Here is a 13,628-nt window from a genome sequence, read left to right as displayed (position 1 = left end):
ACGACAACCTCCAAATGAAGTAACAAGGTGTGCATTGTGTTTTCACGTTACAGAACCTCACGCAGAGACGGTGAGCAGATGAAAGATTTACTGAAGCTGTGGCAGTGGGGGAGGGTTGAACACAGCAGTGTTGCAGTGCATAGTTTGGACTGGGCCACATGACACTGCTTTTTCACGGCAGTACTGTTAAGTATGGCCACAGCCTGCCAACACAGTACGGCTGGGAAACTTGGTCGTTTTCCATCTGTTAATAAGCGCAAGACCTGCTTTTTAAAAACGATTTCAGTGTTCAAAGAGGGATATGTGAATGTTATCTCAAGTAATCAGATAAACATCAAACACTGCAAGTGTGCTACGTACCTGTTCACCATAAACACATTTGTGTATTTAGGTAGATTGATACTAATTTGGAACCCTGGCTTTGATGTTTACTTTAACCCTTCAGATGTATTTGAACAAAACATAGTTCTTATGTCCAGTTTAGCCCAAAGTTGTACCTCTAAAGCACTTCTGGGCGTGGTATACTGCTCTAATCAGTCAAATATAACCAAAATAGAACTGTCAAATCCTTTTGACGTCGATTGTTTTTCTCGATTCTGTTATCTGAGTATCTAAGAGCTAACTTTATTATAGAAGCCCCAAAGTACAATGTACAAATTGTGTTATTCTTGCTGTCTAATCTCGTCGTTCGTCAGACCCTGCAACAAATGACGTTGGCATTTATCATCGTAGCCAATCCAAAGTCGCTCCTGAGTCTCATGACACGATAACAAACCAATGGCGTCATCGTGACTAGTTTGATTATAAATGTGGCAAAATTATCCGTCGTGTACTTGTATCTTTTGAAAATGTATCCCCTTAGATGATTTTGTATATCCAATGTGTGCAGTAGGCTGGGCGACAATGTTATACTTCGGCTGCGTCTCAGTGTTCTTCTGTATAAATGCTAAAATCACAGAAAAAGAAGGTGCTCATTTTTCGGATATAACTCCCGGGAGTGGATTTATTGAGCAACGGCTAGCGTTGTTTTCGTTGTGACGGCCACTTTTTTCTGTACAAGTGTAGGAAAATACTGGTTTCGGCAGCGGGACAGAAGTAGGAGGGACCAGTAATAAGTGGATGCAACCCAGGAGTACTGGTCAAGTTCCCTGTCCAACCCCTCAGCAGACGCTACCAAAACGACACCTCATACTCCATTCATCTGACATATCGGTAGGTGGGGCTGACCCAGTGGGCTAACCCTGCCTTTGGTGTCCCTGGAACTGGGCCCCAGAGACCCCGTGTAGCTAACGCTTGCTACTATGTATTAGTACAAACACTCCTTCCACAGTAGATGAAAGTAACACACAAATAAAAAGCAATAATCCCACTAACGACTTAAAATAAATTCCACGGCATGTGAATTTAATAAAGAACAATTCCCGAAACTCTGAAGGTACAGATCCTCTGCTGGGTATCAAATTATCTCCCGATCCTGCCATTCACTCCTGCCTGTTCACCACCACTACACACATATAATGAAAGGAAATTTTCGCACCACTCCTCAAAGCAGTACCCGCCCTGTTTTACGTAGTAAAAGGAAAAAATAATCGACGCTGCCTTTCGCCAATGACTTGCACGTATATCGCGTGCGTAACATGAGTGACATATTGGAATCGAATCACTGACGAGAGGCGGGAAACATCAGCAAGGGCCGCCCAAGGAGAGGGCCCCTGCACGGTCGCCAGGGAAACCCCGTGGCGTGGTTGTGTGTCAGTTTCGCTGGGACCCGCGGTCGATGCCGGCGAGGAGGGGGATGGGCGCCTCTGCGAATGTAAGGACCGAGACAGAATCAGAGCTCTGTATCACATACAGCAGCTTATGCCCCATTATAAATAGCGATTGTAAATATACAAGACACTAAAATAAACTGATGTATTTGCCGGGGAGCTAATATAGATACTCAATGGATGCAGTGCACGTGAACAGCACAGGGAATTTAACTTTCCGTCTATGCGTGGGAGACCCTGAGAAGTTTGTTTCCTAACCCTGGAGAGGGAGCCACTTATAAGGGCAAAGGATACAGGAGACTCCGAGGCCGATATACAGGCCTGATTGGAATCGATGTTGGGATGCTCTAAGGACTTCCTACTTTACATTATATTACCTCGTTTATACAAGTTTGGAATGCCTCTTTAGGTGAGTACTTAACATTTGTGTCAATTGGCTATATAGTTCTCGCTATATACGAGGGTTTGTAACTATAACCAACACACCAAATAACCATATTTTCCGTCTACCCACCTCAGCTACGAAGCTACATAACTTAGCTAGCTAAGTACCTAGCGCCTACTTCAATTTATTACAATAAGTTATTTCCAGAAGAGTAGTTTGCTTGGCTGGCTAAAAAGCGACCTTTATCGATGGTCTGCCTTACAGGGCTGCTCCGGGCTGTGTCTGGACTTCCGTGCCCTTTTCGTCGGCTCCTCGTGTTGTTTTTTTTATAGCTAGCTCGGTAGTCTGAGAATCCATCACACTGTTAGTTTTGTTGAGCTCTAATGTTCGACCAGTATTTGAACTACGTACGTAAATCTGTTAGTAACATCATGTAAGTTAACACGAGTTTTACTCGTGTAGCATTTAGGCCATTAGAGGTCCCTTAATTATTTTTCTTATTATTTTATTGGTGTTAATGTGAAAGCTAAACGTGTCCCAGTTGGCTGTCGTTCTAACGTTACACGAGTACTTAAGTAAACTGTATTTTTCCACGAGAGAACTAATGTCGTTTTCAAACATTTATAAATAAACTTCAAGTTGTTTAAGTTTGAATACCAAGCCCCCGCAGTGGTTAACCTTACAAATTCAAAACATTAGTAACAGCACACTACACTTTTGCGTTTCTAGGCATGTTATTGTGTTAGTGTCAGATTAGAATACAAATGCATTCTGTTTGTTGGGCTTAAAAGTTCAGAACCAGAGCGCACAGGAAAATGCAAACTTGTTTCACCTTAAGTCAAAAACGATTTGTTGCGTTGTTTATTGACAGCATTGTTTTAAATTGTTTCCATTGTTACCACGAAATTCTCAAAGTGTTTGAAAGTAAAGTCGTGAAATGGTTTGCCACTCATGTAAGCTCAGCGGACAGCTGCTGCGTTGGAGAACGTTAGCAGAGGCAACAAATGCTAACCTAGCCTTTGAGCTAACTTTCTGAATGTTCTGCAGGCAATTGTGTCCTTATTTTGAACCAGTATTCTACAGCTCATACACACGCAGAGAAGTCTTTGATGTGTATACACACGATGATGTGTTTGCAAGCCGAAATCCCGTGGATTTCTGCCCCGAGTTTTATGGAAAATACGGCGCTCACATCATGGTGGTGTTTGCTACATCATGTTAATGCATTTGTCTCATTCCTAGCTTCGCTCGGGTGTGTTGTTCATACTGAAAAAGCTCAGTTGTGCTTTGGCCATATATCTCTTGCCTCTTGTTTTCCCTCTGTGGATGTAGGCTCTAGCTCTAACAAACAGAAAACCAGAGTTGTTGGGTAGTGACTTGCTGTTCTTCACCTCCCCCAACCTACCAACCCCCAGTCTCCGTGGTGGCGGTTAAAAGAAATGGGTGGTATTTCAGAGAGGGGAGCGCTTGTTTCCTTTTTTAGCCTCCATTTTTTTAATTCCAGCGTGTGAGTAGCACTGTTGAAGTCTGACTGTAGCAATCACAACTTTTACTCAAGTTGAAGACTACTAAACGTCTTGTTACGTTTTAACACGTCGTACTTTGTGGTGTTTGACATTCCCAACCTTTTCTTGATTATGACACCATATTTCGTTTTCACCTACACCTCCGTTGGGGTGAGAAGGAAAAAAGCTCTGGATTGTTATTCAGTTTCGAAGTTTAGATTAGAGTATCTCTATGCAAAGTAATAGCATAAAACAATACCTTTCCCTGTGTGGCTTATTTCATGATGAGCGTATTTCGGAATACAAACTGTTGCCCAGTTTGTTGCCAGAGTAGAGTTTCTCCTCTGAGTCGCACCACATAAGCTTGCATTGTGCGGAGCTGAAATTCGGCGCTGTGGACGCAGCAAGTAGAGAAGGGAGACAGTGCTTTTGCTTTGGTAGGACAGTTGAATCAAAACCACTGGACGTGAGATCTGTCTTGAATTCACAAGGGCTTTATTTTGTCTCATTTCCATTATTATTTTTTCATTTATTTTAGTTTTAAATTACTTATGTAACTGAATACTATACTATGAACCCAGATGGTAATCGTTAAGTTATTTGTTGTTTGGTTGCTCACCACTAAAAATCTACCTAATAAGGAGATTTGAGGCTACAAAACATATGTGGCTTCTTCTCCACTGAGCCCTCTTTTACCTAGCTTCATGAGTACAAAGGTTACACGTGCCTTGCTGGGGGTTCAGCCAGAGTTAAGTATTTGGATCGATCTGTATGACTATTGGAAGCCAGATCAGTTTTCCAAGGATTGTTTTGATCGGTTGCAACTAGCATTCTCTGAATATGTTTCCTGTCTTTTAATAGACAGAGTGAGCTGCAGTCCCCCCCTCCCCCCCATTTCTTATCTTGAACAAACAATACACTTACTAACAGAGACAAAGACATGGGAGAGAGTAAGAAATGCATCTAGTATTTAGGACAGGGGCAAGTACATACAGCAGCAAACGTTACTTACTTGACCCACCACTCCAAGGAAGCTAAAACTGTACTGCTGGGTTGCTTGTTACTGCTCTGTCGGAAAGCCTTCTGCCATATTGGTTTTCCAGGCCTATCAAGTAGCTTTGCATATGTTTTAGCGAGAGGTGTGTGTTTTTGTGGTGGGGGTAGGGGTAGTTACATCAGTTAGGCTGTCTTTGAGAGCATAATAATCAGTACTTGTGTGTACATGTGAGTGGAAATGTCTGAGGGACATGGACCCTTCTTTCCCACTATGGGCCGCTGAAAATTTGGCAATATGAAGAATGTGCAGACAGACAAGGTTAGCTTGGCCCAGTTTTTGTGTTGGTGAGAAATGCTCCGCTTCACTTAATAATTTTCACCTAGCAATTTAAGACAAAGACATATAACTGCTTCATGACATGTCCTTGAAAGCATAATTGGCCCGAGTAGGCACTGTGGATCATGCAAAATCTTTAGAGATTTTTAACTCTGGTTTATGTTTATGTACAGAGGAGAATAAAGCAGGATGTTGGCCTATTTCCAAATGAAGACAGGATTCTCTCTGCGTGCAGACAGTGGGAGAAGGGCGCAGGGATTGTTGCTGTGAGGGAAAAGGGGGGGGGGGGACCCTATCCTCTTAGCTTTCCATTTGCATGCTGATGACACTCCGTATCATTACATGGAGGGCAGGTGTAGCTATTGATATTGTAATAAGGTTTTGTGTGTGCTGTGCTCATGTGATCAAGTTAGCCAAGTTACCATTGTGGTTCCATGTAACCTGTATTCACTTCAGTGAATATGTCATATGCATTTTAGTTGCGGTGCATTTTATTAACAATGTTTTATTCCTTAAATACAAATTAATCTTTTTTAAAATAAATTTTTAAAGTGTTATTTATCTTTTTAATATCTTCAATACCCTTGAGCTACCCATCAAGCCTTTTTTTTCTTAATTTTAGGTACATATTACTTTCTCCTCTGTAGCATTTCCTCTGCAGCCGCTGTGTGTTATGCGGCTTGCTGTCTTTCACAACAGGGTTAAAAACAAGTCCCTGTGACGCCTGCCTTAGTGGTGGCTTCCTATTGGTGCATGAGCTCTGAAGTTGCTCCAATGGGGCGCAGCTCTTCCTCAGTGCTGGGGGAGCAGTGTTGCAGAGGGCTGCGCTGGTTAATTCTGTTTTGTGCCGAGAAGCAATGCTTCTTGGGAGAATAATGGAGGAGGAGGAGGCGGCTAGGGTTAAAAAAAAAAAAAAAAAACACAAGGCTGAAGGGGGGTGAAGCAGGCAATCTATGTAATCGTCTCTTTTGCTTGCTTGCTTGCTCTTTCTCTCTCTCTCTCCTTGTTTTAGTGCACTGTGATGTTGTGTCCTTCATTTCCTTTTCTTTGTCTTACCTCACATTGCTCATCTTGCTCTCTACTGGTATGTGGTTTTGCATACAGCTTAGAGTTTCTGTCTGTCCCGTCCACCTTTTGAACTGCAGGCAGCCATTTTAGACTTCGCCACATTAATCCTGTTTCTTTCTTTCCTCTCCAGTCTTACTGCCTCTTCCAGTGCTCACCACAATAATAATTGTGATGATGATGAACTGCCCAGCTGTTTTGTAAAAAACATCAGATTGGAAAATCTAAAAGGACAAATCTGGATGTGAGTGCCCTGAGGGTGCTGTCAGTCTGGTAGAAAGCTTAAAAATAAAACAGAGCAGAAGGAAAAGCATTTTTTTGGTACCAAAGTCAATCCAGACAAGAGTCTGCTGCAGATGCCCTTTTTTCTAATGCACAACACTGGGACTAAAAATGGGGTAAATGAGTGACCAGTGCAACCTGGGGGGGGGGGAGAGGGAGAGAGAGAGGGACATCTGACTTGGACTATGAAAGGCTTATATATAACAGCAGTTCAAAATGGCTGCCAAGGTCCACTCTTTTCTCCTTTGAGTGACACCTTCCAGTCTCACACCAGAAAGTACAGCATATGTATGCTGCAGCAACGTGGTGGCAGGGCAAGGCCTCATGCCACTCTAGATAATACTGTCACCCAAAAGAGGAAATGGAAATGTCATGTAAATGTGTTTGTCATGCAGTGAGATCACGTGGTGTAGGACAGAGGGTTTATATTATGTCAGAGCATGAGCTTACCTAACAACAAGATTCCTCCTCCTTTTGTGTGTGTGTGTGGGGGGTGGGGAGCTTCCTCTCATACCTTTGCTAGACTACTCCTTGGAAAATATCTCTTCCCACATTTAGTAGTATTTTAAAGGGAATTCTGCTATTCATGAAAACTCGAGTGTTCTCTGAAGCTTTTTAAAATGTTTAGCTTAGTTAGCTCCCCAACAGAGAAATTTTCAGTTGAGGTTTATCACTACAGTAACCCTGTTGGTTATTATCCTTTTAATGTTGCTGTTGTTTTGGTGCGCTGAGTCAGTCTTTAATAGCAGCCCATTTGACTTCGACTTCAGGGGAAGAATGACCATACAGGTGTGGCAGAAAGACACTGTCTGAATTTTGCTTAGTCCTTTGTTTTTTCCTCTTCAGGGTTACTGAGCCTGAAATGGACAGTAGCTGGCTTGTTTGGCTTGAAACAGATGATTGATTTTATGTCATGCTTAGCCCTGCTGTCGACTGCTCTCTCCCTCACCCTTCTTACAGCACCCACTTGGCCTTTGTTCTCTATTGTGTGTCTCTCATCTCCAGTCTGGTCCTGGTCCATTCAGGCAGCTGGACATTGTTGTGTTAATGGCAGGCCACACTGCGCTCCCAGGAAGCTTGACCGCTCAGCATGACAACAGCCACATCATGGCTAAAGTTGAAGCATTATCTAGTGACAGATAAACTCAGCTGCAAGTCACTATAGCATATAATATTCTTAACTGTGTGTGGACCTGATGCTTGCATCACTTATTCATACTTTGTCCCTTTACCCACATGTTTTGAGGTTATGCAGAGTAGGCTTTGTTGTTTATATTTGTGTACAGTTGCCTGAACAGTTGGCTGATGCCTCAGTCAGATCACAGCTTGTTCCAGGAGCATTCTCAGCTGGCTGGCTGTGTGGAAACCATATCTGTTTCAGGCAGCTCTTGCACTTTGTAATTGTGGTTGAAGCCCACGATTATGCTGCTGCAGTGCAGTGAGGGATAGTCTGTAGTCCCAAGTATCTGAATGTTTCATCTTGTTTATTCAAATGTTCTATTTTGCCTGGTTCAAAGATTTCAGGGAAGAGAATGACACAGTTTGGAATAAGCTACTGATTGAGCTGTGTGGGTGATTTTTGCCTTCTTTTTATGAGAATAATAATAGTAATATTTTGTTGCTTGAGAGAAACAAACTGTTATGTCACCATGGCAGTGGAAGCCATTGTTAGTCATATTAAAATGTACAAATGAACTACGTGGATAAAAATACCTTCCATAAAGGCCATCTTTTCATATCCTCCCTTAAGAGGCTCATTATCCTGTAGATGTTCTGTGTTTAGAGAAATCTGCGAAGCAGCATTATAATGCATGTCAAAATGCTCGGTACAAATCTATGTTAAAGTCCCTCACATCCTGTTTAGTGTGTGTGTGTGTGTGTGTGTTTATCATTTTGTTTTATTGTGAATTTGTTTGGGTAAGTGTGAAATAAGATCTGGACTGAGCCATGCTCTCCCTGACCGCATATCCCGTTTGTCTTTAAGCCAGGCCCTATTGATTTGCCTGCTCTTCATCTTCTATTTCCTTTTGCTGTTGCTTAGAGTGCAGTTCAACCTGCACATTTCTGGGGAATGGCAAATATATTCATATCCTGCCTAGTACAGCCAGCATGTGTGCGGGGGCAGAGTGAGGGGGTTGGTGTAATCTCACTGGACTGTACGTGTTGTGGAGGCTTGGTCGGGCACAGGTGGACACTGTGCATGGACATGATGTTAAACTCCAGTTTTGTTTTTGGGGAATTTTTTGCTTTTGTTGTTGTTGTTGTTTTTGTTTATGTTTGTGCCTGTGAAGACCACTTATTGGTTTCATCAAAGCTATAGGTGGCAAGACATGGTGTTTGGCCTGCTTTGCCAGTTAATTTAATGTCTTAGTCAAAATTGTAATGGCACATAAAATAGAAAAAAAAAAATGCACGCACAGGTTAATCTTTGTGAAATTGAAATCTGAGAATAGCCACTGGCTTTGTATTTCTTTCATTTTCAGAAAGAAAAACAAAGCCAGTGGTTGTTTTTCAGTGTTCTACCTGTAGTGTAGTGTACCTGTAGTGCCATGTTCTTTGTGTCTTGGAGGTCATTTAGCTCTTAGTGTAGCTTCAAAAACAGTATTTTAAATTTGCAACACTGAAGTCAACATTTTACTGTAAACAAAATGGCCACAGTACATGCTCTAGAGTTTGTTCAGTTGACTTAATTGCATTTATTCCAGTGCTGTGCCTTTCTCACATGGTAATATCAGCATTACCTTAATGCAGAAGTGATATTGCAGTCCTATTCTAAGGCTTGGAGGTGAAGGATTTTATAACTCGTTCTTAAATGCTACTCAAATGTTGTATAGTTCTAGTCAACCACATTACTGGATCATTTTTAGAAGGAAGGTTGGTACTCTAGCCTTCTCGAATGTTGTGGAGATGTACAGCTCATTGTCCTGGTTGGTGGTATTGAACTGGTCACTGCCATTGTACATTGAAAAAACGAGAATAAAAATTTATCTGAGTAGCATTTCTGGCATAGATTACCAAGGGCAGTTTGTGAAGTTGGCTAGTTGCACCATCTAAAACAAAGCCGTATTCCTCAAGGACACATTATCTGTATTGGGATTGAAAATGTTGGTGTAATGCTTACCAGCAGCAGGTATGATGCTAAACTTTTGAACATTCACCATAGTTTTTTGTTACTCGTTCGATGTGGTAAACCAAATCTGGACTTCCTGTCGTTTTGTAGTTTTTATTGACTTAATCTGTACATTTCTTTAGAACAATGTTTTGTTTTTGTTCGTTTATTTGCCAAATTAATATGGTCCACCATGTAAGGTCGTTATAATTTGGTTACATAAAGACTTGGTTAATAGTGCTGCAGTAGAGGAAATGATCTGGACTAAGATTAAATTTGCCATTCTGTTGTTATTTGTGAAGCACCATGTTAGATTGTGTGTGCATATATGGCCTAAATGTTATGCATCTATCTGCCACCAGATGGCGTCTTGTTGTTGAGAAATGCCAAACATCTGTTACTCTAGGCCTGATCTTATTATTAACACTATTACCGTAGCTTACCTCCACCCGTGTGTGAATGTGAGAGTGAATGAATAGTGGCATTGTAAAGCGCTTTGGGTGCCTTGAAACTAGCCTTGAAAAGCGCTATATAAATCCAATTTTTTATTATTATTATTATTATTATTATTATTATTATTATTATTATTAGAATGAGATCACGGATACCGGTAGCATAAATGAGCTTTATCCGAAAGGTGGATGAGCTCTGGCCTGGCAATAGGATGACAAGTTTAGTCATTCTGGAGGGGTTCAGAGTAGAGCCGGTACTCCTCAACATCGAAAAGAAGATGGCTGTTGCCTCCAGGGTAAGCTGTTCCAGCCTGGCATGTCCTACCAGGTCGAGGCTCTGGCGTTGATCTGGGACGTGCTGGGAATATTACAGTATTTTAGGACCATAAGGCGCACTGAATTATAAGGCGCATTAAGCGAAACAAAATCGGATCAAACTTTACTCAGCTTACTCTTTTTGCTTAACTTCCGTACCATTGATTCATTAATATTGAAATCTCTCGCAGCTGCTCCAATCCCTTGTTGTTGCAGTATATTAATGAATAACCTCGTAATGTGGATGGATTATCTCTGTTGTTCTCCTGAAGTTTGGTCCATTTACAGCATCAGGAGCCCTCACGTTAACTTTTATTAAGTAAAAAAAAAAAGTCAGCGTTCATCCCTCCAGCTTCACTGTGTTTATGTTATGCTAACATAGCTGTGTCGCTAGCGATCACATAGCACAGCATTATATACCAGCTAGCCCAACTTCAGTAACCCTACAAACGTCACTGCTGTTTAGTTTTCTGTCTTCATTTATGTTGGAAGTGATAGCAGAGCTGTACGTTTAATTTTTTCAGAAATCTCTCAGTCAGAACATGCTATATCATGTTTTTAGGTGGAAACTAGCGAGCTAACTTCCTGCTGACTTCTGTTTTCATGGATGCCTGGATGTTAAACTTAATTGTTACACCTGGTAAAGCAGCAACACTGATAATTTTATTAAAGGTGAAAATTTTTAGTTTTTAACTCTCAGTGATGCTGCAGTGTTCGTTTGACTTTGGGGCCTGAAGCGGACGGAGGACCTGGATTACTCCGCCAGGCGCCTGACTACGGTAGCCGTAATGCTCCGATAATCCATCAAGCGGTGCAGCTTCATAACTTACTAAAGTCATACTAAAACATTTTTGACAGATTTTTGAGCGCCGTGTACCTCATAAAATCGGTTCGAGGTCAGTAAGCACAACCAGAAATCATACATAAGCTGCACTGGATTATAAGGTGTACTGTCAATTTTGGAGAAATTTAAAGTTAAGTGCGACTTACATTGTGGAAAATATGGTATGTCTATGAGCTGGCCTGGGAAAGGCTTGGCATTTCCCTGGTTAAGCTGGTGGAGGTAGCTGACGAGAGGGAGATCTGGGATTCCTTGCTGGTGCTCCCGTGACCCACTTCAGATAAGAAAATAGCTGGATGATGTTGTTTTGTTATTTTAGAGTTTATCTTTTAGTGCAGTGCGTGAGCAGCGTACATCATTCATAGTGTGGCGCATTGTGTTATGCACTATTCAGACGCAGTTCATTCATTTTTCTGATGTTAATTTGTCATATTTTAATAATATATATGCATGCTCGTCACTATATGAAATGTGCTCACTATTTAAACCAGGTATTTGTACAATATACAAAGACTCGTCTGGCATTATGAGAGAGATTTAAGTGACGTTTGTGTCTCCTTATGAGCTGTTCATTTTGTGTGCATGTTCCTCCCCTTTGGACTTGTCTCCGAAATGGCCTCTGTTCTACTGAAGTGAAAAGACTTTGAGCCTTTTGGTAATTTGAGCCCAGTATTCATGGCTGGAGGAATGAACAAGGGAGAGAGGGTGGTATTAGGGAGGAGAAGCGAGGTAAAGAAAGGCTTTCCTTCTTCGTATGGAATTTACCTCCCTAGCACCCCGTCTGGTTCTTTTGGAAGGATCCCAAGTAGTGAGACTTTGAGTTGGGTAGGCCCAAGGTGTCTATTTCTGAGGCAGTGATCTTCCACAGGGATCGCCAGCAGCTTAAAGAGCCCCTGAATGAGGTGCTCTACTACATGCCATCTTCTAAATATCTAAATCTGAGGCAAACTTCAGTTAGTCGTTGTCTGTCTGTGCTTGTTGTTTGTTTTCATGTATCCAGTAAGTCATGCTTAAAGAGCAGTTCCTGAAAGAGCGAAATATTTTTGTGTGTATGTGTCTTGTGTCCTTATCTGATAGATGCATGGGAGCTGTTTTCTTCTTGTCACCTTCCCATGTGCATAGGCACATGTGCATTTTCAGCTCTATGGTGCTGACATTCTTTTTGACAGTGAGCTGACCTTGACATTATTGGAAGCTCCCAATCTTTCTGTAGTTGTCTTGGGGCTGGGGCACAAGGGCAGCACTCGCTGTAGCCAAGGGACCACTCTAGAAATGTCATGCATCCTGTTGTTCTTAATTAACATGGATGCCTGCTATTAAAGCAGCCTGTTTGAGTGTCGGGCTTACTCTTGTTGCAATGGATCTTATCACTATGGGGTTTTATAAGCTAATGTATCTATTTGCTTGTTTGACCAGGGGATGACCTTGGTGAGAGCCAAATCCTCTCATTGTCGTGTGAACAGCGCACAGGAAGACGTGTTCCTCTTTCTGCAGATCTTGCCTTTAGCTCCGCTTCTGTCAGGGTCGTTGAGCGAGCGCAAGCAGGAGAACAAGATACAGTGTGGGTCAGTGTTTCAGCTAAGTGTGGTCACATGACAAGAGGGATGGGCCTCATCTTGAATGACTCACCTCTACAGCTGTCTGAGCAAAAAAGCGCCTCCTATTGGTTTCTCCATTACTGCATCCTGATGGGAGTGTAAGCAGAGCTGTAAATCCCCTGGTTGTTTTTTCTGCTCTTTGAATAGTCTCACCTCCCTCCTCCATGTTAAACACCTCCGTATGGATAAGAGATGGGCCCATCACACAATGTCCTTATCAAGTTATCATTGTAGACGCAGGCAGATAAATGCTCTCTTCGACTACATGAAGCCTTTATTGTCAAGATGACTCAGCAAATTTGGTTCTTCGTTATTTGTGCAACAGTGGGTTTCCTGTTTAATGTTTAGGTTATGTGGTCGTGACAACCTGACAACACTGTCAGTTTTCAGTCAAGGCAGTAACCTGTTGTAAACTCTGGTAGTTGTTTATATATTAATGTTTATATATGGTAAAGTGCCCTTATAAACAAGCCCTGTCTTTTTCATTAGGGAATGTACATTCAGTTAGTGGTCATCTTTTTGTGTCTAATCAGAAATATGGACTTCACCATAAATGTTGACCTTTGGAAAGCTGTTGGAAAAAAAATGTTGGAGGCAACTCAGTAACTTATTCATTGTTTAATCAAACAGCTGTGACAAGGAAAGTTGTTTGAGTAGGTATAGAGTCAGCGTTTCACTAAACATAAGTCTGTAGCCTTTTTTCAATGCTGACACTCTGATTCCATAACAGGAAAACCACACTAAATATGAAAATGATTAACAGCTGCATTCAATTTAGCTGTGTGTCCAGGTTCCTGGCATTGCACACACTTTCCCTTTGGTTTACTGCAGTGATTTGCAACCAAGGGTACAAGTACCTTCGTGGGTGGGAGTCAGGGTTGCTTTCGTGGGAAGTAACTGACGGTCCACTCCCCAATGAAACACTTAAATAAACAAAAGTAAGAACAGGAAGTATAAATTAACTGCTAGGTGTC

At 41.8% G+C, this 13,628-nt stretch overlaps 2 protein-coding genes across 2 annotated transcripts in view; one reads left to right on the top strand and one right to left on the bottom strand.

Moving 5' to 3' along the window:
* The window catches only part of LOC309706775 (transcriptional repressor scratch 1-like), a 409,990-nt gene that overhangs the window by 162,788 nt on the left and 233,574 nt on the right, over positions 1-13,628 (bottom strand). The gene's annotated exons all lie outside the window — the stretch shown is intronic.
* Positions 1,689-13,628, top strand: part of setd5 (SET domain containing 5) — a 29,287-nt gene continuing 17,347 nt past the window's right edge. The window contains 1 exon segment of the mRNA XM_082534263.1: positions 1,689-1,813. Within this exon segment, the coding sequence (XP_082390389.1) occupies positions 1,778-1,813 (36 nt within the window). The 5' untranslated portion in view covers positions 1,689-1,777.

This window comes from Aulonocara stuartgranti (genome assembly GCF_965226115.1).
Source record: "Aulonocara stuartgranti genome assembly, chromosome: 5".
NCBI lineage: Eukaryota > Metazoa > Chordata > Actinopteri > Cichliformes > Cichlidae > Aulonocara > Aulonocara stuartgranti.
The sequence above is the reverse complement of the archived record's forward strand: the minus strand, read 5'-3'. Positions and strand labels throughout refer to the sequence as shown.